The sequence below is a fragment of the Fundulus heteroclitus genome, chromosome 3 (assembly GCF_011125445.2).
Source record: "Fundulus heteroclitus isolate FHET01 chromosome 3, MU-UCD_Fhet_4.1, whole genome shotgun sequence".
In the NCBI taxonomy this organism is placed as follows: Eukaryota; Metazoa; Chordata; class Actinopteri; order Cyprinodontiformes; family Fundulidae; genus Fundulus; species Fundulus heteroclitus.
In genome coordinates, this window is record NC_046363.1 from 24,307,753 (window position 1) to 24,332,477 (window position 24,725).

At 41.0% G+C, this 24,725-nt stretch overlaps 2 protein-coding genes across 4 annotated transcripts; one reads left to right on the forward strand and one right to left on the reverse strand.

Annotated features, from left to right (window-relative positions):
- Positions 1 to 2,574: 2,574 nt before the first annotated feature.
- Positions 2,575 to 4,866, reverse strand: rpp38 (ribonuclease P/MRP 38 subunit). The gene is made up of 2 exons (XM_012849345.3): positions 4,727 to 4,866; positions 2,575 to 3,759 (listed from the first exon to the last, which is right to left on the reverse strand). The coding sequence occupies exon 2, from the start codon at positions 3,750 to 3,752 to the stop codon at positions 2,883 to 2,885; it is 870 nt and encodes a 289-aa protein (XP_012704799.2). The 5' UTR covers positions 3,753 to 3,759; positions 4,727 to 4,866; the 3' UTR covers positions 2,575 to 2,882.
- A 780-nt stretch (positions 4,867 to 5,646) lies between these two features.
- Positions 5,647 to 24,691, forward strand: crot (carnitine O-octanoyltransferase). Of its 3 annotated transcripts, XM_036133832.1 has the most exons (18): positions 5,647 to 5,844; positions 6,507 to 6,624; positions 6,734 to 6,796; positions 12,718 to 12,842; positions 12,920 to 13,101; positions 13,195 to 13,319; positions 13,421 to 13,529; positions 14,968 to 15,061; positions 15,164 to 15,289; positions 15,363 to 15,464; positions 17,166 to 17,249; positions 17,338 to 17,445; positions 17,537 to 17,667; positions 17,758 to 17,881; positions 19,636 to 19,714; positions 20,654 to 20,747; positions 21,988 to 22,107; positions 22,245 to 24,691. In XM_036133832.1, the coding sequence occupies exons 1-18, from the start codon at positions 5,833 to 5,835 to the stop codon at positions 22,363 to 22,365; spliced, it is 1,917 nt and encodes a 638-aa protein (XP_035989725.1). In that variant the 5' UTR covers positions 5,647 to 5,832; the 3' UTR covers positions 22,366 to 24,691. The 3 variants fall into 3 exon arrangements, with proteins under 3 accessions (XP_035989725.1, XP_012704802.2, XP_012704801.2); XM_012849347.3 differs by lacking the exons at positions 5,647 to 5,844; positions 6,507 to 6,624; positions 6,734 to 6,796 and adding exons at positions 9,982 to 10,173; positions 11,000 to 11,123; XM_012849348.3 differs by lacking the exons at positions 12,718 to 12,842; positions 12,920 to 13,101; positions 13,195 to 13,319; ... (10 more) ...; positions 21,988 to 22,107; positions 22,245 to 24,691 and adding an exon at positions 7,824 to 8,215 and having other exon boundaries at positions 5,670 to 5,844.
- Positions 24,692 to 24,725: the final 34 nt, after the last annotated feature.

The following is a 24,725-nucleotide window of genomic DNA, read 5'->3' on the forward strand; positions in this document are numbered from 1 at the left end:
AAAATTGGGCAGAAATTCCCACTGGTGCAAAGAAGCTACTATATATATATATATATATATATATATATATATATATATATATATATATATATATATATATATATATATATATATATATATATATATATATATATATATAATATGCCGAACAATAAGATCATCTGAACTGGGGTTGTTAATTACGGTTTAATAAAAACAGGAGAGGTTGGAGGAAACATTTACATCACCAAGTTTCTGTAAGGTCATCACATTTGTCTTGACTGTCTGAATTTTTCCTCTTTTTTTTTTTGTTGAGGCATAAAAAAAATATAGCAGGTCATTCTGTTTTAGTGTGATGTGCAGCTAAATGTGTAAAAGTTGTGATATTTGTTAATGTAAAGCATCAACTCTCACTTTACTCTGAGGGTATTTAGCGGTTTTGTGTGCTTTCAACGAGCAAAAGTTTTGACCAACCACTTGTTCTAAGGTGGAGTCTGTTTTATCAGAACATAATTGTTTTACAATCTTTTTTGGTGATTTAATGTTTGTGGCTCTGCAATGACCTAAAAAGGCTGTATCCGTTTTGTTTTTGTTTTTTTTTTTTATTTTGAAATGCTCTTTTTGTATTTGTGTTTTTCTCGCATTCCAAAAAGATCGTCCGGAACGGGACAAAAGCGTTGGTCAGTAAAAGCTCTGGGACTTAAGAATGAGTTAGATTCACTAAAAGATGCTACCATCATTGGTTTATAACTCTGAAAACGAGTTGCCTCGCGTCGCCTGCAGCGCCTCAGATGACCTTTTTGAGCATGTCAGTTCTGCTTCCATGTTGACTCTAGCATCCATGTTTTTTTTGCTTTGTTTTTACGGCCACAAAAACTTCAGCGGCTGAAACGCGCGCCTCGTTTTCAAGATTTTCTTTATGAGATCTGGAAGGTGGGCCGACTAGTGTATGCTTGAAATAACATCCAGTCAAACGGAAGAACGTTTTTCTTTAGAACCATTGTAAACTGTGATAAAGATGAAGAACCTGTACCAGCATCATTTAGGCATAAACCCAGTGCAAATACCAGTCTGTTACAACACATCAGCTATACCAGCATGGATATTTGATTGAATAAACTCAAAAGTTTAAAAAGGAACGCGGCTGAGGTTTTGCTTTTTAAAGATGTTCTCCTGTGACGTGTTTTCTTCCTCTAAAAAATGAAAACTGACAATAAAAACACCGCTGGGTGATGAAGTTTGGATTCCCGCTGCAGAATTTCCCAAAAGTTTTTAAAGCACACCGAGTAACAAAACTGCCAAATACTTATAGAGCGTGTATTTTTGTTGATGACGTCACAAAAGGTAAACGAAGCCTATCAGCTGGCGGTAGTATTAAGTACAGGCTGACAAGCAACTTTTGGCAGACTTCAACCCATCTTGATGCTTGCAAGTTGCATTTGAGCTGCAAGGTGTTCATTTCGGGTTTGAGCCAGAGTTTGATGACCACCAAGCCATGATGGACGCCGCTGAGGATAGAGAGGCTGAAGCTAACGGCGACAATGACGAGCTTTAGGAATGAACCTAGTACAAATCTGTCAAGTTCCTGTTTGAATTCTTTCATCCCAACCTCGTGTGAATATTCTCCACCTCTAAAATGAGTCACTGCGTTATTCTGCTGGTATTCCTCTAATTCACAGGCGTCAAACTCCGGTACCCGAGGGCCGGTGTCCTGTAACTTTTTGACGAGTCTCTGCTTCAACACACCCAAACAAAATGAGTTAAATGGCAGAACTGGACTGCATCTAGGTGGGGCAACGTGGCCATTTCACTCAGGTGTGTAGAACCAGGGACAAATGTAGAAGTTTCAGGCCACCAGAACAGGACGGGAGCTAGATGCCCCTTCTAGTGACTGCTAAGAGGCTCTGCCTGTGGTTAAAACCCATCAGGACCAGCTTCATTACGCCAGGTCCGTGTGCCGATTGCCTTCTGTTGGACTAGCGGCGGATGCAGCATTCCTACAGGAATCATTTTTGATCATCAAACCTGGCCATTGAAGTCCGCTCTGCACCTAAAACAGCTTCCATGTGTTTTATTATCGCTAAACTTCCCTCAACTTCATGCAGCGTTCTCACATGTGGCTGAAGCTCAAGTAAACACCTTTACAGGACAAATGGATGTACTCAGAACTCCTGATCAGTCGCCTCGTGTGATGTCATCAGAAGCATGGGCAGGTGGGAGCATGTTTCAGGCAGTTTAGATTATATCTTAAAGTACAGTTTACAAATTAGAACCAATATAAAACCTGGTTCTAAAATGTGACATTGAATATAGAGCAAGTTTGATAGTTTTTATAGAAACATCTGGATATTACCTGTAAAATTAAGCTGTAAAAGAATCCTTAGGAAAGATTATATGCAACCTATTAAAAAAGTACGGTAAAATAAATGAAAATATACTTGCTTGTACATTATTTTAATTTTTAACCACATTGTTTCAGTTCATGAGATGCATCTAAGGAAATGAGCAACTTTGCAAACAAGATTACACACACTTCCAACTCATGCGTTACTATAACAGACTTTTTACAATGAAAGGAACACAATGCAGCTGCTGTTAGCTTAAACGCAACTATTTTTTTTATTAGATCAGGCAACAGAACAACTTTTAAGTGTTATAAACAAGTGTTGTGAAAAAGAAACGGTACAGCTGTAACTAAAAACTATTTTATGTATTTTTGTGTTTTATCACAAAATGGTGAAGGGTCAGTACATTTAAAGGGACGCTTCATGTTTACCGGGATTGGTTAAGTTGTTTTGATGACTGTCAATGTTCCAAAAATTTGCAAAAAAAAAAATAACAATATGCAAACAAAACAGTTAAAAAGAAAGAAAATGGTGGGATCCACTGGGATGCATAACGTCTTATTTGCCCGTCTGTTTCTTCGGTTTTGTTTTTCTTTTCTTAGCAGGATTTGGAACGATCCTCTTTACTTTCAGAGGCTGTAGACTGCACGCTAAGGGCGACTCCGTGATCTCAGATTCAATCTCCAGTTTCCGTTTTTGTGCTCTCTTCCCACTCGCCTCCTCTTTCTCCTCTTCCATTTCCTCCTCTCGCTCCTCCTCCACCTCTTCTGGGTCGGCCATGAGCTCAGATGTCTCTCTAGCTGCTTCACTGTTTAGCCAGTCAACGTCCAGTGAAGGTACTCTGGGTTTAATGGCATCAACCGTGTCTCTGAACATCTCCTTTTCTGTGGAAGAACACCGTCTAAAGCCCAGAGCAAGGACGCTTTTGAGCCCCAGGTGCTCCGCCACGCTCTCGCTCAGGCGGGGCACCTGGCAGGCCGGCACGCCTCTCGTTGCGCTCAGAGCGATCAGGTGGTTCGTCATGTGCTGCGGTCTGACGGTCTTACAAACAAGCAGCAGCTCGAGCTGGTTCCTCTCCAGCCCCTTTGTGACCTCGTTGATGCCGATGGCCAGCTGCCGTCGGGCTGCCGCGTCTGTCCATCCGTTTCTAGTGGGATCAGGCCCCTGATCTTCCTGACTCACCTGAGGAGCAGGTTCTCCAGAAGCATCTGGTTTATTCCCTTTCTTTTTCCTCCACTGGCGAGGCACTTTCGCCTCTTTCTTCTCCAGACCCGTGGCAATTATTTTGTCTTTTAAAGTTGTCAGGATGAAATCCATGTCTTTTTGTGGAAGTGGGCTCCATTTCACACTGAAGGGTGATGTGAAGGAGGTCTTACTTTGAATTTGCTTTTTGAGCTCTTTTTTAGATGGTTTTGCTGCAGCTGCCATGGCTCATCTGAAACACAAAACCAGAGAAAACAACCTATTAAGTACAACTGTCGTTACTACAATCTTTGTGTAGTGTCTTTGAGGCAGTCTCTTATTTCTTGTTTGAGGAATCCCCCCCCCCCCTCTCATTCTTCTACTTCTGTGAGAGTTGCCCATCCTAGATCAACCACCACTGATTTGCTTCGAATTAAATGAATCCACGCTTTCCTCAACCTGTAAAATCTTCTCTGTGCCACTGCATGCAACTCAAACCCAGCCTCACTGGGATGTTCCTATTTTAATGAAACTGAACATTGCACCATCCAATTATACCAGGACAAAAATAAAGATGTTTTATAACAAGTCTTTGATTAAAGTACTTTCTTTTTATATGGTGCAGCAGAACAAAAACAACAAAACATCCATATAAAGTCCTTAAAAGTCTTAAGGAGTCTGCTGTTGTGAATTTGAACACCACGTCTGGACCACAACAAAGCAGAATATAATATCCACTTTGTTATTTAAAAATGAAATAATTTTTTGTAGACCTGAGAAGACTTTGTTTCTTATTATTGCCTCATTTCCTTTTTTCTTTCATTACTGCAGGCTTCAACCAACCAGACATCTGCTTAAAGAAAGCTGAATAGTCTCATGTTTTTATTTACACAAATCAAACTGCAGATCATGAATATATTCTGCATAATTGCGTAGACCATAAGTTATTTTTAATTACAATTGTTGAGTTATGGACCCTAAACCCAACAATTCTGAATTAAGAGACATTTTATATTGGTCCTGTGTGGCACTGTATACATTTTTTTGTGAATAATTGACAAGAATACCCTTTGAAAATGTCACTATTATAGGTTTTGTCCACAAATATATAACTAAGGTTCCTTTTAGATGCAGATATGTTGTAAACTCTGCTCGGCTCCCTCCATTTAAACATGTTCACAATAAAAAAACACAAAGCATTTTTATTCTTTTAATCATACCTGCATTTACTTGAGGCCGAAACTTATTTTATCTTTCATTTAATGCTGTTTTCGCGTCTTCAGTCCAGCACGGGGATCACAGGGCGCCGCCATCTTGCCTGAATATAAAAGTTTACCCTCAGGAACAGCGCCCTCTAGCGTCGAGGAGGCAGCAGGACACACGACTCCAGCCAACCATGATGGAAAGCAGACACCATGACGTTTAAAACCCTTTTATGTTGTCTAGGTTTTATACACTACTACACCTAAGTTCATATATATATATATCATCAGCAGATGATATATCGTTTTCATCTGTTTATAAAGTAGATTGATTTGTAAGATTTTACACCATGTAAGCTTACTGTTATAATTATTATTTTTGCTGTTTACATGTGTCCTAACTGCTTTGGGAACTACTGATCGAAATGATTAAACTTACGAAGGATACCCTTAACAGCACACTGTTTATTGATTTTATTTTATTGTATTGCATTGTTTTCATTACACTTCTGTCAGTTATTTGTCTTCCTGTTCCTTTTAAATGGCCGCCATTCGCTACTGGTCCATGCCCACCCTCCCCACCTAAATATGACAGCAGCCTATTAAAACTACAGAAATTGTAATAACTTTTTTTTTTTTTCCTGCGGGCACCCCTTGGACAATCACATTTAATAGGGTAACGCAAAAACTGATTAAAAGGGCAGTTTATCTTTATGGCTGGTTAAAGGTGAGCGGGTTAAAGCTTACATGGTGGATACTTCCTTGTTATATGGCTGATACAGTTATTAATGAACGGACGAAATTGCACGGGAAACTGCTTAATTTTAATTATTATAAATAGCATTGGCGAATACAGTACAGTATAGCCCGGTTTTGGGGGTCCGGTTTCCTTGCGGATGAGTCTGCATATGTGTGGCGGTGTCTGGCAGCCAATCAGCGCTCCTCTTTGCAGCCCCCTGCTCCCTCCTGCTCCCTCCTGCTCCCTCCTCCTCAGCAGGCCGCTGCTGTCTCTCTCCGGCTCATAAAATATATCGCATCGCTCTGCTGTGTCGCAATTACAGCTGCTGCTCACAAAGTGACGGACCCAAGCCCTCCAGCCCCGCTGCGTGCCTGCACCAACCAACATGTCCGTCGAGGTAAAGTCCGCTCCTTTTCTGCTTGCCTCTGGGTTTTTGTGTGAGGTGCGCCCCACCGCCGTGCTGCTGCGGTCGAAGGCCGTTCAGCTGCTGCGTTCAGGGTCGTGCGTTTTCTGTTTTTTGTTTTTTTGTACAGCGATAGCTCGGTGCGAGGGTAACAATGTCTACGATCGGCTCTTCTTCTGGTTCTGTGGTCCTGATGCTGCAGTCAGCTGCATTTACTGCAAGAACACTTTACTGTAACATGCAGTTTTCTCTGTTCCTCGGTGGGTGAATTGTTTCAGGAACATGAGAGGGGCTTATATTTGTCCTTAAATGGGGGCTCCATAATTATCTGTTCTGCCATGTCCCAGATCTTTTCTAAAGCAGATTATTCAGGCACAAAAGCACCAGAGGCTTGAATGAAAAGCCCTTTGTTTAACTCCGACTTGTGCAACGCTCGGTTTCCCAGGCTTTTCCCTCTGGCTTGACTACAAATGCAGCCTGGGATGTTGTTGCTCAGCAGCATGCGCCTTTCTGCATCCCTTACTCCCTCTCAGTGCACCTTATCGGATAATTTCAATTCTAATGACTTTATAATGTATACATAATAACAGTATTTGCCCTGTTTTCCCTATGGGTCTTGCTCTGAATTACTTTTCTGAGTGCCTGTTGTCCCGCAGGCAGAGTTCAAGAAAGTGGCCGATGAGGTGAAGAAGGTGAAAACGCAGCCTACCAACGACGAGCTGCTGATCCTCTACGGTCTGTACAAGCAGGCCGTAGTCGGAGACGTTAACACCGGTATATTAATTCACTTACACGAGCTGCATAAGCCCATTTTTTTTCAATGTTTCTCTTAACTTCTGAGTCTTATTCCCCTTTTCGTGTGATTTTTATTCTCTGAATATAGATCGACCGGGACTGCTGGACCTAACAGGGAAAGCAAAGTGGGACGCCTGGGAATCAAGGAAAGGTAACAAGCTAGGAATGTGTGCAAACTTAAAATGACTGATGCGGCTCACTACTTAAAATTAACAGAGGCATGCGGTCACTGTGACCTTGAATCTTTAAAAAAGGAGATGGAAACCACATTGACAGGCTCTGGTAAATGCAACAACTGGTTATACTAAGTGTCACATTGTGGTCATTATAAAATGTAACCTGGTAGAGGCTCGTCTATGCAGTCCTGTCCTTTACCACTTGGAAAAGTTTCCCTGTTTTTATCCAGCTCCCAGGTCCTTGGTGTAAAAAAAAAAATCTTCCCCGCAGCATAATGCTGTCGCTACCATGTTTCACCATGAGCATGGTGTGTTCAGGGTGATGTGCACCGCTAGCTTTTCCACTACATATAGGCTAAAAAGTGTTGGGCTCATCTAACCAAAGCACACGTTCGCTACGGTGTTCTTTCATTCATTGGCTTTATCGTCTTTTCCATAAAAGCCAGATTTTTGGTCAACACTAATAGTCATCATGGCAACACAACCTCCCACCTGAGCTGTGGATCTCTGCAGCTCCTCTAGAGCCGGAGCAGCTTCCCTGTTCTCTCCTTACTGACTTATCTGCTGCACTCCTTGGCCGTCATGATGCTATCTGTTCACTAATGTCCTCTGACAAACATCTGGGGTCTTCGCAGAACATCTGGAATGGCACTTAGATTAAATTACACGAGTGGACTCTCTCAGTTTGGTCTCATCTGAAGGATTTTATTAAATTTTTTGCATTCCACTGCACCACTACGCGCTACTTTATGGATATATAATGGGCTCTGGTTAGATTGATGTCCTGCTCTGTTTTGTGTTGGTCCAATCGAATAAAATCCTGATAAACGACGTTTAGTTTTGTGGTTGCAGTGGATCAAGAGGCGAAAAGGTTCAAGGGGTACGAATACTTCTGTCAAGAAAGTTCTGTATAAATCCGACTTGCTGCCGCTGCTTACAGAGAAACAGACTGATGCGTTTTGCTTTTGCTGTAACTAATTTGTGTCTCTCCTCCGGTTTCAGGAATGTCCAAGGACGAGGCGATGTCGACCTATATTACACACGCTAAGGAAATTATCAGCAAATACGGGCTGTGAACGTTGCAATAAACTAAAAAGTCTGGGTTAAAAGAAAAAAAATAAAATTACAAAATGCCTTCTGTTTTTTAGAGGCCATAATTATTCCTTAGTTTGTGTTTTTTTTTTTTTTTTTTTTTTTTTTTTTTACATATAATTTATCCGTAAACTAATACAATAATCAACTACTATGCATCTTCAAGGGCAGATAATCTTGCTGATTTATTGTACTTTGATACACTGGACTGATTTGTAACATGGATTAAAACAAAGCAGATAAAACCCTATTTAATGTGAACATATATGGAAATTAAACTTCTTTTTGCTCCTTTCTGTGAATATGTGTTGTTGTTTTTCCACTGGGGCTGTGTGTAAATTATTTGAATATTATTATATAAAAGGCACCAAACATTTGCATACACTAACATGATAGGAGGAGCTGTTTGATAAATAAAATACTGTGTTTATATGGAAAAAGAGCAGCTGCTGAACTGCGCTGAGATTAGCCTTTTTATAGGGGATCTAGCTGACATGCATGTCCGATAAATGTTTCTCAGCTTTTACTGTAAAATCAGAATAGAGAAGGAAAAACAGTAAAGGTTTATTGAGTGGTCAGAAATGAATGCTTTGACAGGGGAATAATTAGTATCTAATAAAAGTATTGGCAAAAATTCAGAATACTCTTTTGCATATTATTCAGTGAACATTTACAAGTCGTGTAAAAGCAAAAAAGTGGAATACAACCAATAAACAATTCCCCCCTTTTTGTTACGTCTAAAACTAAAAACCTTTTAGAAATAGATTAAACTAAACTTCCTGGGCCGATTGAGTTAAACCATCTGCAGAGATCATTGCTACCAAATGCACTGGAGACCTCAACTACTGCTGGTTGAAGCATGCAAATAATGGGGAAAAGAAAACAAGGGCACACTGACATGACCTACTGGCTTAACAACCATTTTGCTATTTTGTAGCTGTTCCAAAATCTCTGTTGTTGCATTCTTTTCAAATACAACTGGCACTCATTTTGAAATTTGTACACGTTTCTCATATGTAACTGATAAAAAGTAGGTCAAACCCAAAAGTATCAAAGTGTAAAGTCCTTGGGTCAAACCAAGCGCATGCGCCGCAATGGGCTCAAACTTCAGTAGTCAATGGTGGTGGGAGTTCCGGTTCATTTTTGGGATTCAACTCATTAGGATCAATTTACCAAACTGTCAAACTGCTCTCACACAACTCTTAACTTTGTACCGGTTTCATAATTAATCCAAATTTCAATTTACTGACAATGTTTGCATATCTGTACATGAACAATGATTGTATTATTAAAGTCACTACATATTTTTAATGCAAATGTTTGGATACAATATATATATATATATATATATATATATATATATATATATATATATATATATATTTAACAGCCCTTGAACCTGAAGCAATGTGACAACCTTGATACCAATATGGTTCTCCTGCAACTGTAGTGGAAACTGTCTATCTACATGCTTGCTTGTTTTTTTATAGCATCAATTCACAAAAAAGGTTTCTAAAGGCAGTGCAACAAGACAAACAGATTTAATTTATATCTGATGTGCTATTAAACCAGTCATATAGACATTTTCAAAAATTCAATCAAACATATTCCAACTATCATTATGACTACCTCTACTGCCAATAATAATAACTTTGTTATTAATCGCATAAATGTGATATTTCGAATATTTATGGTACATGTAAAATATGTTTAATTAAATCCCAGAATTTTTATATTCACTTTGATCTATTATGTGTATGCAACAACATAGTTTTCAAGTGATCTAATTGTACTTTTCGTGATTGATTTAATGCTTTTACAGTGTATATTTAGCCTACTTGTAAATATAGAAGAAGTGCTTCAAAATAGACAATATACATTAAATTAGATAGGGGAAAAAATGTTAAAAGAGATATACAATGCACCCTTATTCATGGCCTTGCCTTTAAACACAATTAATCAGCACCAAAAATCTACTGTGTCATTCAGCGTGGGCTAAGCAGTTCTTGTCGTTCCTTTCAGAGAGCCGGCCCACAGAGTCGGCTCAGCCGCGCAGGCGCATCAGGCGCATTTGGCAGGGACTCAGCAGGCTGAGTGGGGTAAAGGTGAACGCTGTCCGGTCCTGCGGCAGCAGCTGCGGGCAACAACACAGCGAGCCTCCCTCGCTCACCCAGCCAGCCAGCCGGCCAAAGGACCCAAACCCACGATATTTATGCTGTAACACAAAGTCAGCACATTTTCCAGAGAAGCTGAGCTAGCAGTAAGTTTTCTGTTCACGTTTATCTTTGCTAACTGAGCTAGCTGCGCTGTAAGGTAGCATTAGCAGCAGGACTCAGGCTCCTCGGTTGTGTTTTGTTTTCCTTTAATAACAAGGGAAATAACCGGAGTATCGGTGCCTTTATTCCTGCACATAGAGGCTAAATGGATATAACCTGGATCAGAATACACGTTCCCCCGTAGAATTAAGTAAAAGCAGGGTAAACAGAGGACATGATTTATCCCGTTATAACTCTTTGTATAATGTCTAAATGCATAAAGTCTATCCCAAACGGACTTGTTCATTTGCTGTTGCATCCTTTATATGACTCTGCAACATTATCAGGGTATATGTAATGCTTGTTAAATGTGCAATAAGTTGGAACAGCTGATCTGAGGAGCTGGTTTATTCAGACCTAGCTTTGCTGGTTGCAGAAAAGTGCAATATTGTGTCACTTTAAGAAGTGGTTTCCTGATGAATGGACAGAGATGCACCGATCAGGCTTTTCCCTGCCAGTACTGATGCCCGACGTGGCAATTTTTATTGATTCTAATAGCTTATTTCCAGGAACTGTAACATATAAAATAGAGGTAGAGGTCTGGGATCCAACAGAGAATAAAGAAATTACAAGATTATCCCCATTGATGCACCGAAGCTTACGTCCCTTGGTCAAACATCTGTACAGACAATAAAGGTCTGAGCTGTTTGCTCTCCAAGCTGCTGATGATTGGGAGTCAGTGCTATTCATCTAGTTACACTATAGCAGGGGGAGAAAAAAAGGAAGATCAGCTGCATCTTTGTGACAGTGCGTGGTTTTTTTGTGTTACAGAGAGAAGAAATGGCCAGTCGATTAGCAGATACTCTGCCTGAGCGGACCTTCCAGTACCAGAACAGCCTGCCTGCCCTGCCTGTACCGTCCCTAGAGGGCAGCCTTTCTAAGTACCTGGACGCAGGTAGGAACGGCTGCGCAGAACCAGGTTACTCCATCGGAGCGCAACATGTGTCCGATCAGGCAAGAGAATAATGCATATGGTGGAATTTTAGAGCTGCGCATTATTGCAAACGTCAACCTTCGTCACATTGTTTGCAATATGGCAACTTCAGTGAACTGCCTGGATGCAACGTTTGCGAGGATATTGGATTTCCAGTGCCGTGCATTAAAAAAAACAAAACATACACATCATCAGTAGCTTTGACCCCGGCTGCTCTTGACGCCCACGTCAGGCGTACATCTTTGGTGGCTGAGAAGCTGAAACTCAGAAAACGGTGGGGTCTTTGCAATGATAGAAAAGAAAGAAGAGAGTTTTGCAAGCGTGGATTAATCATAAGTGCTATTGTCATGTCAGTATGCAGGAATAGTACCATAACTACATGCTTTCCTTGATAACTTACAGTCCTACGCTTGATTATAGTAGCTTGCTGCCACTGCAGCTTGATTCTAAAATCTAAAACTTATATAGGCCTTAAAAGTTCTTGCTTTGACTGTGCTTTATGACCACAGCTACTATGTATCTTGATGACCACATTCGGAAAGCTATGCGTTAGTAAATGTGTTTACATGAATTACAATATGCAACCTGAGCTCATTATGGCTGTAGAATCACACTGAGGATAAACGGATGCTGCAGGGCAATAAATGCAAAGTCATTGTGCAGGCTGTGATAACATTACGCAACATGAAAACCAAGTAAACGAGTATGTACGTCAAGATCAGTGACAGCGCTGGTGATACAATGTAATAAAAAATGTATCAAACGATCCAATAATTAATTTAAATAAAACATATTTGATCACATTTAACATTCTGCGCTGCCTCTGTGGCAAAGGCTCAAACATTTCTGCTGCCAGTTTTCTCTGAACCACATGGTGAATTAGCAAACCCCTTATTTCAATTCAATTCCATTCAATTTTATTTATATACTGTCAGTTCACAACAAGTCATCTCAAGGCATTTTACAAAGTCAAATTCAATCCAATCATACAGATTGGTCAAAAAGTTTCCTATCTGAGGAAACCCAGCAGATTGCATCATGTCTCTACAAGCAGCATTCACTCCTCCTGAAACAGTGAAGAGCCACAGGGACAATTGTCTGCATTATTGATGGCTTTGCAGCAATCCTTCATACTGAGCATGCATGAAGCGACAGTGGAGAGGAAAACTCCCCATTAACAGGAAGAAACCTCCAGCAGAACCAGGCTCAGTGTGAACGGTCATCTGCCTCGACTGACTGGAGGTTAGAGAAGACGGAGCAGAGACACAAAAAGAGACAAAAAAAGGCACAGAAGCAAACATTGATTTAGGAATCCTTTCTATTTTATCAGCAGGTTAATGTGTGGACTCACAATCCTGCATATACTTCCTGTTTGAAAAGCTAAAGGGTTCTAAATGTCAAATAACCAGATCCTCCCTATGTCCTCCTCAGCTGGCCGAATACAAACTCAGATGTTCAACACAAGCCTCTGAAAGCAGACGACGTGCATAAAAAGCAAATATTTTGCCTTTTTAGTTGTGCTTTCACTCTTTCCCCTCTTAATTTCTACTTGCAGTGCGTCCGTTTGCGTCGGAAGCCGAGTTCAAAGCTACCGTGGAGATCGTGAGGAGGTTCAGGGAAGGCGTCGGCCAGGAGCTGCACCAGAAACTGCTGCAGCGCGCCAAAGCTAAGAGGAACTGGGTGTGTGGCTGAAGCGACCTTCACTGCTCCCTGCTTCTTAAAGCGCGAGCTATAACGGTGCCTGTGCTCTCCCTCAGCTGGAGGAATGGTGGCTAGACACCGCGTACCTGGAAGTGCGAATCCCCTCGCAGCTGAACGTTAACTTCGGCGGTCCCGGGCCGTACTTGGAGCATTTCTGGCCGCCCGCTGAAGGCTGTTCCCTGCAGAGGACCAGCATCATCACATGGCACACGCTGCAGTACTGGGACCTGCTCCGCACGTAAGACGCACGCCTCACACGCGCCTTTCACACACGTCGTTTTTTTCATAAGCGTTGAGAGCATCTTACGCTTTAATTTGTGTTTGCTTTAAGGGAGAGACTTGCTCCCCAAAAAGCTGGGAAGGACCCGTTAGACATGGATCAGTTCAGGATGCTCTACTGCACCTGCAAGGTGCCGGGAGTGAAGAAGGACACCATCCGTAACTACTTTAAGACAGGTGGGTCTCGCTCCACGGCTTTCTGCAGCCGCCCGGCGCACCTGGAACCTCTGAGCCGCTGCGTTGACGCCGCCTGACGTGCATTTTGCTCCGTTTCTCAGTGAGCGAGGGCCCGTGTCCGTCCCACCTGGTGGTGATGTGCCGCGGACGCATTTTTACCTTTGATGCCCTTTTTGACGGACAGATCCTGACTCCTCCAGAGCTCCTCAGGTGGGAACCAAACCCAGACCAGCAGGCCCACAGCGGCCCAGATCCTCCAACGCAAACGGTCTTTATTTATTTATTCAGAAACGACTTTATATGCTTTGGATTTAATTGGTTTTAAAGTATCTCACTCTCTTTAGTTTAGTAAGATAAAAACTTCAGCAACAATTGCAGCACAAGGAGCAGACTTTATTTACAGACCAACGGGTTTTGGCTAGTGGTCTTCTTCAGGATCATTCAAGCTCTCAGTTTACCAACCGGGCTGAAGAAATGTTTCAGTTTAGGACAGAAGAAAGCAAAAATCTCTTTTTTTAAGCTCTGTTTATTCTTTAGCAGCAGAAAGTAGGGCTGGGCCTTTAATGTATCGTTTTATCGTTATTGTGAGAAATTTCTTATCATGATAAGAATTAGGATTTATCCGGACAACGATAAATTCCAACTAGAGGTGTCTGAAAACTCTGTATTGTCGGAAATAGTTTTTTTTGGCTATTTTCCCCACTGTTGGTTTATTGAGAGCATCAAAAATATTAAAAAATATAATTAGATGCAGCTACTGTGTGCAGTTTGCCAATCTATGTAGCTGGTGTCCTGATGAAACATATTTGAATTTTGTTTTAATATATGTTACATTTCTAAATAGTTTTTAAGGAAAGTATTTGTGCTCATTGGACTATAATTGACATGCAGCCACACAGTTACCTGAAAAAAACTGCAAGAAGCTGTAAAAAGTGTTTTAATCATCACTTTTATCTTAACCACAATATATCGTGATAAAATTAAAAGTTTGTATCCTCCAGCCTTTGCCTTAGGAAGTAAAAAAAAACAAATATTTTTTCTCCTGATTCTTGTGTTAATAAATACCAGAAAATAGCTACCAGAATTTGTATGTGGAGTAAATGTTATCCCTTTTTTGTGCGTTAGAAAATGTGACTTCATAATCCCCTTTAATTTTTTTTTTTTTACCTGAAGTTAGGACATGAATCCAACAGCCTTTTACTAATAACTTGCCCCCAGTTTCACTGCTTTCTCATGGGTCATCATTTCTGACAGGTTTTTGTGGCTTTTCTCGATGGGAAAACTAATCATTATGGCCTGAAATGTTTTTCCATATTGTCAAAAGTCAAACTTTATTTGGTTCCCCAGAAGGAAACATCTAAACATGGCTCTGGGTAAATCTGTCCATGTCGTGCCTGTAAGCGAACAACTTTCTGCTCTTTTATCAAATCATTTGGTATCGGTTTATTTACTTTGAGAGTTAGGAGTCTTCAATGAGATAACTATACAGAAAATAGCTCAAATCTAATTTTAATTTGATTTAATCCATATTATTTTCCTTAAGATTCTCCAGTACGACCGGGTTTAATTGATTGTGGTTGTGATATCTGTTTTGGGCCAGTCGTAAAGCAAAACCACCCCTAGACCCTGACTGTGTTCCTGGCTTTAGGCAGCTGAGCTTCGTGAAGGAGCGCTGCGACGGAGAGCCGGAGGGAGACGGAGTCGGCGCTCTCACATCCGACGAGCGCACCCGCTGGGCCAAGGTACGGTGTTTCATTGAAGAGACGCTAACAGAAACGTCACCAAGGTCATTCTCGTGTTAGCAAACCATCACTGGAGATCTATACCTCCGTGTCTGTTTTCAGGCCAGAGAGCATCTGATAAGTATCGATCCACACAACAAGACCATTCTGGAGATCATCCAGAGCAGCATGTTTGTCATCTCCCTGGACGAATCCAAACCCTACTCCAGTCCAGAGAACTACACAAATGTATGAGTGCCACAAATCTGAGCTATCTGCTAACCACGAGCGCGGAGAGCTGATTCTGTTGTGTTGAACGCAGCTGACAGCGGCGGCCCTCACAGGCGACCCGACTATCCGCTGGGGGGATAAGTCCTACAACTCTATCGCTTTTTCAGACGGCACTTTTGGATCCACCTGTGATGTAAGTTTTCATGTTTGGTTCCTTGTGGAGAAGTTTAGACGCTCTGTTTCCACACAGCCTGTAGTTCAGTTTATCTAGAGCAGGAGCCATTGTCCTACATGTTTTAGATGTGTCTCTGCTCCACAATCAAAAGATTACATTTCTTCTCCAGAAAAAAACACTGGTCTAGCGTATGGGGGAAAAAAGATTTTGAGACATTTGTGCCCTGCACCACTCGCTTAAAGTTGCATCTATCCGTCCATCCTCCTCTGAAAGCATCCCTACATGGATGGATGGATAGTAGGATGGATGGATATATAGATTGATGATAGGAAGGATAGATGTTTGCATGGATGGATGGATGGCTGGGTTTGTCCCTTAGTAATCGCTGATTTTTGCAGTAATCATGTCTTATAGGGGACATTATATGCAAATTCCACTTTTTTAGTCCTTAGGTACATTTTGTTGTGTACTTGGAGTTTCTAGGAGTGCAGAAAAGTTGAATTAAGTCTGTTTAGGAGCATAAATATCTCAATGTTCTGTTTTTTCAAGCTTTTCCGTTTTCTCAGTTTTGTATTACGTGTTTTTTTTTTTTTTTAAACAATAACATCACAGTATTTGCTGCGGAGCTGCTAAGCAGGGTATGGGCTCAACCCGAATACCCTTAGAGTAAGGACTCTTCAGCCAAAGCAGAAGTGCGTCAGCGGTAGCCATGATAAGTGCTGTCCGAATAATACAGTCAGTAAGGAAGGAGGTAGGAAAATTAGCCTGAATGCTCCCTCCTGCGGCTAGTTTTGCCTAGGAACCCAGCGACGTCCCTTATCGGTGCTAAGAACCCTGTAGGTATTCCACAATTCTTTGCATGACATGACGTGTCAGCACAGCCACCTCACGGAAATCAACAAAAAAATCTCCGGAGAAAAGGGAGAGCACGTACTTTGTAGTTAATTTTCGGAAGGCTTAGCCCCGTATTTGACTCGCATCATCCATGAGCGTTTCCGTCATGTAATTACGTCGGAGTTAAAGGATGTCCGAATTCAGGACAGCAGTCCGAAGCTCCTTTCCTCCCCATGATAGAGGTCTCACTGTTGACCCTGAGGAAAGTCAGGGAACAGGAACTAGAAGCTCTTATTAATGGTATTCGGCTGCCGTTCTGGACTTCCAGCTAACAAGCCTCACGAATCCGCCATTTTTATTTCTTGCCGCTCTGTTGTAGTCCATGCTTAAGGATGCCGAAGCTACAAGTGGATACGTGAAAATATTTAGTTGTTGATTACACTGTCGTACTACAAAAATGCCCGACTGGGATGGATGGGAACGCGGTGCGACCTTGAGGGGGCGGGGTGTAAAGTGCCTCCTTTATATTTAAAGAGACGGTACCAAAATCAGGTGTTCGCACCTCAGAGTAGGCATAAAAAGAGGGAATGTGGGGGTAAATTAAAGAGGGATTCAGACCAAAGTATTTCAGTTCCACTTTAAATGGACTACAGCTGAATGATTTATGTGTGAAAACGAAGAAGGTAAAAAGCATGATGTGTCCCCTTTAAGCCTTGGCTCTGTATAAATTGATTTAAGGTTTAAAAACAAACAATTAAAACAGAGAAATCTGCATGCGGAAAAGCTTTAGATTTCAAAACTGCAGATGGGAGTAAAATTTCAGGTGTGACTTGTGGATTAATACATAAATATATGTTAAATACTTCCTGTAAAATCGTTTTGCAGCACGCGCCCTATGATGCCATGGTGCTGGTGTCAATGTGTTGGTATCTTGACCAGCAAATCAGAGCTACAGAGGGCCAATGGAAGGTAAACACCAGCTTTTACCCTGTTCTGGACACACCATCACACTCATGCCTGTTAAACTTCTCAGACTCTGGTGTCTTTGCTTTTTCAGGGCTCAGACACCGTGAGGAGGATCCCTCTTCCTGAGGAGTTGCTGTTTACTCTTGATGAAAAAGCCTACAGTGACATTCATCATGCCAAACAGCAGTATCTGGAGTCTGTGAGTCCCCAGAAAGCCTAATAGGGGGAGCAAAAGGACTTGTTTTGATCAAAGAGGTGCATGATCATTAACTTTATCTGTGCTGTCGCAGACCCAGAACCTTCAGGTGGTGTGCTACGCCTTCACAGCGTTCGGAAAATCAGCCATCAAGCAGAGGAAGCTGCATCCAGACACCTTTATCCAGCTGGCGATGCAGCTGGCCTACCACCGATTGCACAAGAAGTACGCAGCAAACACTTCTATGCTTATTTATTTTTTACTTCAAACAAAAAAAAGTGGTCGGCTCCAAATGTTCGCTCGTGCTTTTGTCAGGCCAGGAAGTTGCTATGAAACGGCAACGACGCGCAGGTTTTACCACGGCAGGACGGAGACCCTGCGGCCTTGCACCCAGGAGGCTGTGAACTGGTGCCGAGCCATGATGGACCCTGCATGTGATGTAAATATCTTAAATATGTTTCTGTTGGGGAACCATTAGCAGACAGCGTCCACATATTTAAAATCGGAGAGATATTTGGCCAATCAGAACATGCATTGGTGTAAGTAGACTGTGTGACATTTCAAATATGAGGGGCAAAGATGGAAAAAAATCTTCGTATAATAAAGATGTTAGGAGCAACATAACTTATTGGTCATTAATCAGCCCAGTTTTATGCTTTTCCTTTTAAATGTCATTGTAGTGTTACCAGAAACATCCAGTAATTTTACTCAAAACCTGGACACGCCCATCCATTAAACCTGGTTAAATACAGTAGGCCGAAGCATTTTTGTTAAAAAAGTGACCCGTAACCTCCTCCCTGCAGCTGAGAATGGAGTAAAACAAACATATCAGATGCCTTTTTATCTTTGGAATCAACACCGATCCTCCACATTAATGTAAATTGCATGTTTAGAGAGAAAATCACATTCTGCTCTGATTTAAAAAAAAAAAAAAAAAAAGATTGTATCCCATGAATACTTTCAAATGGACGATTTTGGTCCACATGGCAGAAAGTCTGGACACCACAGTTGTAAATCCTACATCATTTCTACACGTTTTGCTTCCAAACAGCCAGACACCTCCTAAGCTTTCAAAGAGACGTTGATTAGATGTTTTCCAGGCTTTTAGAGGTTCCTCTTTACACTTTGGTTGCTTTCTTTTACACATTTTTTTGACTAGACTTTTTATATGACAATGGCAGCACGTTCTGAAGTTTACTGGATGAGAGGTGAGCAGATCAGATCTGAGAATCCATCTCCAGCTATTGTCGTACGGTTGTTGACTTTTGCACAGTTTCCGTCCTCAGTAACACTTTTGGTCGAGCAACCAGGTTGTTCTTAGACGTTCCCAGGTTCCGTCAGAGGAGTGGAGGAGCTGCTTAAAGTTTAGAGCCACATGCTTTGTTTGTGCGGTTTGTTTTCTAAATGCCATAGACAGGATGCCCTTACAATGAAACAAGCGACATCCATGCTTGCCCTGCTTTTTTTTTTATTATTATTGAAAAAGAAATTTAATTTTATTAAGACTTTGACAGCAACATAAAATAATTCAATTATAACTTTGATGTGCATCTTTGTCTTTTAATTAGTTTTGGACCAGATTTTTCATACTGAATATTAAAACGAAGTTTATGTGAATGTTCATCTTCCTACCTTCCTGTTATTTCATTCTTACATCTCCTGCGTTTTATAGAATGATTCTTTTTTCAATGTTTGTTTTTGCTTTTTCTTTGCTATTACGGCGTTATTTTCATGATGAGTAGAGATGCAGCGACCAGAGGACAGTTTTTCTCTGGATCAGCTCTGACCAGCCATAAGCAGGACAAACACTGAAAAATACCATGATTTTTATTTATTTTTATTTTTTTTGTTTCCCTCTTTGTCAAATCTATAAAAAATCTAAGGACTTCCACCATAATTGGGCTATAAATGCATCAGCCAGCTGTGTGAAGTTTAATCCATTTCTTCTTTAAATGGGTTATCTTGTGGTTCACCATATGACAGATTTAAAACGATGTCCTCTATTAAAGCACAATTTTAAAATGCCTTATAGTCCTGAAAAAAAAAATCTGAAATTGGTATCGGCCTTGATCGGTGCATCTCTACCTTTGAGTTGACGTCTTAGCTCTTGTTTTTTATCGCATGTTTCTGCGCAGCACGTTGATGCAGCTTTCTGCAGGGCTGCGTAAATAACGCTGACATCTTCCCTCTCAGGCGAACGCCAGGAGGACAGCTATGCTCTCGGCTTTTATTAAACACAACAAGCTGATGTCTGAGGCTCAAGATGGAAACGGTGAGTTTGTATAATTAATGCTTGTGCAGATATACTGTATGTATTGGCTAATATGTCTAAAAACATGGAACATCGTCAATTTGTAGGACGTCTCCCATTGTTTTCAGACTGGCTGAAATTTCTGCTTTTTAGACATCAATGTTTTAAAGGAGTTACATCATGCAAAATCAACTTTTGAGCTTTTAGCTATGTTGTGATGTTATTCCTTCAATAAAATCATGGCCTAAGTGGTTATTTTGCTTGATTCATGCATGTTTGAGTAACTCTCTGAGCCGCTCAGGCACAGAGGGATAATTTCTGCTCAAAGTTGAGACGAAGTGGCTCTTTTAGCACCTGATCTGCACACCGACAGCTACTGCTCTTCTTTGATGCCAGTCAGGCCACGCCTGAAGGTATAACCAGCAAAACCATAATCATAGTTGTTATGAACTCTCCGGTTCAAAAACTGGTGGCACCTCCTGCCACCAGTTGGTAAACAAACAATGTTAGCATGAACTAAACTGAGATTTTATATTTCTGCACCACCAGCCCTCACCTCACTGTCACAGCATTGAGGAGTTACAGACACCTTTGCATGTATTTTATTTATTTCAGCTCCGCTCCTGTCTCATTTAATAATTTCTAATCAGCAGAACTTTGGTTTAAATCCACTGAGTTTATTCATTCTTTACAAATGATCAAAAATTGTTCACTTTATATACAATATTTCACATTTGTCTCTTTAAATTAAGGTCTGTCTCAATTTAACTTTAAGGAGTGGCAACCACAGATGAAGTACATTGTGGCGAGTATTGTACTGGCACGCTGCAGGAGTCCTTGCTGAAGTGTCTTAGAAAAATTATACCGTTAAATCCGTCCGCTGCTGAGTGAAACACTTCTTTGAAAACCTCTTGATGTGTCGGGGGCAGCATTTCATGACGTTTCTGTTATTGGCTGCAGGTTTTGACAGACATCTTCTTGGGCTTTATCTCATTGCTAAAGAAGAAGGACGCCCCTCCCCTGAGCTGTTCTCTGACCCCCTCTACTCAAGGAGGTACTACCTGTCCTACTCGTTCCCTTCTGTCTGCTTCAGCCGGTGATGTTGCTCTGGTTTATAGTCAAGAGTTGTGTCCCAAAATCAAGTTTTACTACCTGATCACTAGGCTGATAATATGATTTTAAGGGTTTAGGGTTCCAACAAATGTTTAAAAAACTTCCAGATCTACTTTAGTACAGATGAGAGAAAATAGAGGATAGAAATATGCTCAGTATTCCACATTTTATTGTCTGCTGTGTTATCTGAAACACAATTTTTTTTATATCTGAACAATAAAATGGCCCTTTATATTTAGCTATATTTAAATGATGCCCCTTATCTCTGATTTGCAATTTTACTGTTTTTTTTCCATCTCTTGTTCTTTGAGAACCCACAAACTTATACAGAAATCATTCCTCTAAAACTTCATAGAACAGGCTTTTAAATTGGATCCTTGGTTCTTCACCTGGATCCAAAATAGAAAGCAAACACAGCATTATTTTATATATTTTTTAATTCAATTGAAACAAAATGAAAGCATCTAAGACCCCAAATTTAAACAAATTTATATTAGGGGTAGGATAATCCTGTCCAGGTGTAATGTTTTAAAATAGCTCAGAAAAACCAAGAAATGTGAGTGTCTGGAGTGTCTTCACTGGAAGTTCTGGTTCTGCCCCAGAGGAACCAGGAAGCACCCTGATCAGATTCTTGGTCCACCTCAATCCACTGGTTTTGGTGCAGAGGAGCAGCGGCTCCACTCTGAGCTCTCCTCAGATGGAGGAGCATAGAGGAGCTCCGGCCTCTTGGACATGGGACGTCGTCCCTTTAATCATAATTAAAAATCTTATCGCCGTAGTCGGAACCAGTAAATTTTACATGTTGACTCAGCTCCTCCTCCTTAAATGACAGATTGCAGCAGACGAAGCCTCTAAAAACTTCCTGATTTACTTTATATTTCTCCAAAGCTCGCATTGACAGCTGTTTTGTCCTAGCGTCTGCAGAATGTTTCTTTTTTTTGAAGCATCTAATAAAAACATGTCATTACTTAAACATTTATTCAAAAGGTGCTAGTATTTAACTGTTGATGTTTCACTCCAGATTTGAATCATTATCTCCTAAACTAAGATTTCAGAGAATTTCAGTCTGAAAAAATTGGTAAATGTAGATTAAAGACATTGTTCTCAGCTAGCAGTGGATGCAGAAAGATTTTAGTTTTGATGCGCTTGAACAGACAAGAGTTGCGTTTGTGTGTCTGCAGTGGCGGCGGCGGGAACTTTGTGCTGTCGTCCAGTCTGGTGGGCTACACCACAATAATGGGGGCGGTGGCTCCGATGGTGCACCATGGGTACGGTTTCTTTTACCGCATCAGAGACGACAGGTGGGCAGAAAACGCGTTCTCAAGATGCTGTGTTGACCTTTCCCAGTTATCCCAAACTATTCTCGATGTGCTGTTGAAGTTGACCATCTTGTAAAACTCTGCCGTCTGGGTGACATATTTTTCTCCCATCTTTATAGGATTGTGATCTCCATCACAGCTTGGAAGTCCTGCCATGAGACGGATGCGGCCTCGCTCTTCAACATCTTCTCCAGCTCCATGCACGAGATGCTCCATCTGGCCACCACGTCTCAGCTTTAAGCCCTCATCCTCCCCACCCCTAAAAAAAGAGAGGAATTTAATCGTTTAATTTCTTCTCTTCTTCTTCTGTGGACGTGTAGCTCAGAATGACTTCATACCGACAGCTAGATCAGCACAAATCAATGCAAAGGAGCAGAATCTGCACCACTGGATGGGCACTAATTGTAGAAAACCTTTTTCTTTTTGGCATTGTTTTCCTTTATAAAATCTTTTTGATTGTACATGTATTTACTAACTTTAATTTCCTTATGAAAAATGTTAATTTGTATTGAATCGCAGCACAAATAACCCAGTAATGTTAGACTGACCTTAATCTTAGCCTTGAAAAGCAGTTTGAATGCTAGTGTTACTGATCTTGAATGACAGATTCTGAATCAGCCTTCATGTTGAGATCAATTCTTCTGAAATGTGAAACAATAGTTTGTCATATTGTTCCTTACCTCAAAGGAAGCCTAGTGGCTCATTAAGTGAGCTCCTCCTTCTTCTCCCTTCTTCTAAGGGATATAATGTTTTAAGGACCAGAACCACTAAGGCATTCTTGCTACTAATGTCATAAAACTTCACTCTACTGATTTCTGTTGCTCAAATCAGGCTAAAGTTCACACACTGAGATGTTTTAAAAATATTTATGCCTTAAACGAGACTGTAGATGGACTGTAGATCCCCAGCTTTGTCTTGTTTTATATTCTCAGATGTGTGATTATGCAAACTGCCTCTACCTCTTCATGCTAAGCAAGTGGGACCCTGACTTTTGTGCTATTTTTTTAAGGTTGAAGTTACCCACTAAAGTCTTTCTGCAAATAAGGCATAGATAACAGTCAGGGTTTCATGCTCCTTGAACTTTCACACATTTCATCACGCTGAAACCACAAACTTCAATGTATTGTAAGATAAGATGCACTTTATTGATGCCAGAACTGGACAATTATTAAGCAGCAGCATGACATGCAGAAAACGGACAGCGACGCTCGGCATAAAAGCTAAAATTATTAAGTAGAAAAGTATAATCTAAAACTGACTGTATGTATTTGCGTCCTATGCCTGTATACCTCAGCGCCGATCGTGCACGTGAGGGTCTGCAGTGTGATTCAGTGCCAGTCATAAAGCGAGTTATTGTACGTGGTGATGGGACGTGGCTGGAAAGGTTTACTGTACTGTAAACCTTTGGAGAGGGTACTCTGCTGTCTTAGTGGGCCTTGCTGTGACAAAGTAGTCTATAAATGTGAAGTTAAAGTGTAACTCACCCCAAAATCAACTTTTTCCCCCAGATAAACTGGCGTAAGGGTGCTACTTTAATGTTAATGTGCAATTTTTTACTTTTACATGCAAACTTGTTCTGCAATATTGTGCCCTCTTGGGGTTGAATGGTGGCTATTGCAGTTGAATTTTCCCATTGGTTCAAATGGTATACGCTTTCGTCATCATGGCCCAGTGGTCTTGTATAAAAGTATCTGTCAGATGCCCAGCGTGGCGGGTCAGACTCAGGAGTTGGAATCACCAGCATACGGAGCGTTGATTAATAGTGTTGTATAATGCTTTGAACATTCTAGGTTCCCCACACTTAGCCCCGGCCCTCATGGTCCCTTGGCACCGTCCACTTTGGTTGAACTTTTCAACATTTGTCTGAGAGCGAGGTTTTGTTTTTACAGCAGGGTGAGTTACACTTTAAAGGACGGTATTGGCTCGATACTGTGTACCAGATTTTGCCCCATCTAGGAGCTGAAACTTCATCAGCTTTTTCATCCATCTTTTCATAATAGCTCAGCCTTCGTCACATATTTATACATATATTCATATTTAGATCTGAACTTTGACTAGGCCGTTCCATCACATAGAAATGCCTGGATCTGAACCATTCTAGTGTAACTCTGGATGTCTAGGATTGCCGTCCTCCTGGAAGGTGAACCTCCACTTCAGTCTCCAGAGTTTTGCAGATTTTCTTCCAGGATTGGGATTTGTTTATCTTAATCAGCTTTGACCAGCTTCCCTGTCCCTGCTGAGGAAAAGCATCCCCAAAGCATGCTGCTGCCACCATGTTTCATAATGGGGCTGTACGTTTTCAGTTTTTATTGTTTTATTACAAAACTTTGCATCAAACTTCTCAAAATCTTTCTCCCTGACTTGTAATCCTCTGTCTTCATGATGATGTTTGTTCACTGATGTTCTCTAACAAACCTGTGAGAACTTCCCAGAAAATCTGGGTTTATACTGAGATTAAATTTCACCTCAACTAATAAGACAAGTTCCTTTAGAAATTGGTTGCACTGGATTTTCACTATTTTATTTCTATTTTTTTTGGCTTTAGAATAAAGAAAAACGCAAATTAGCAATTTTTATCAATGCTATGGGATGTTGTGGAA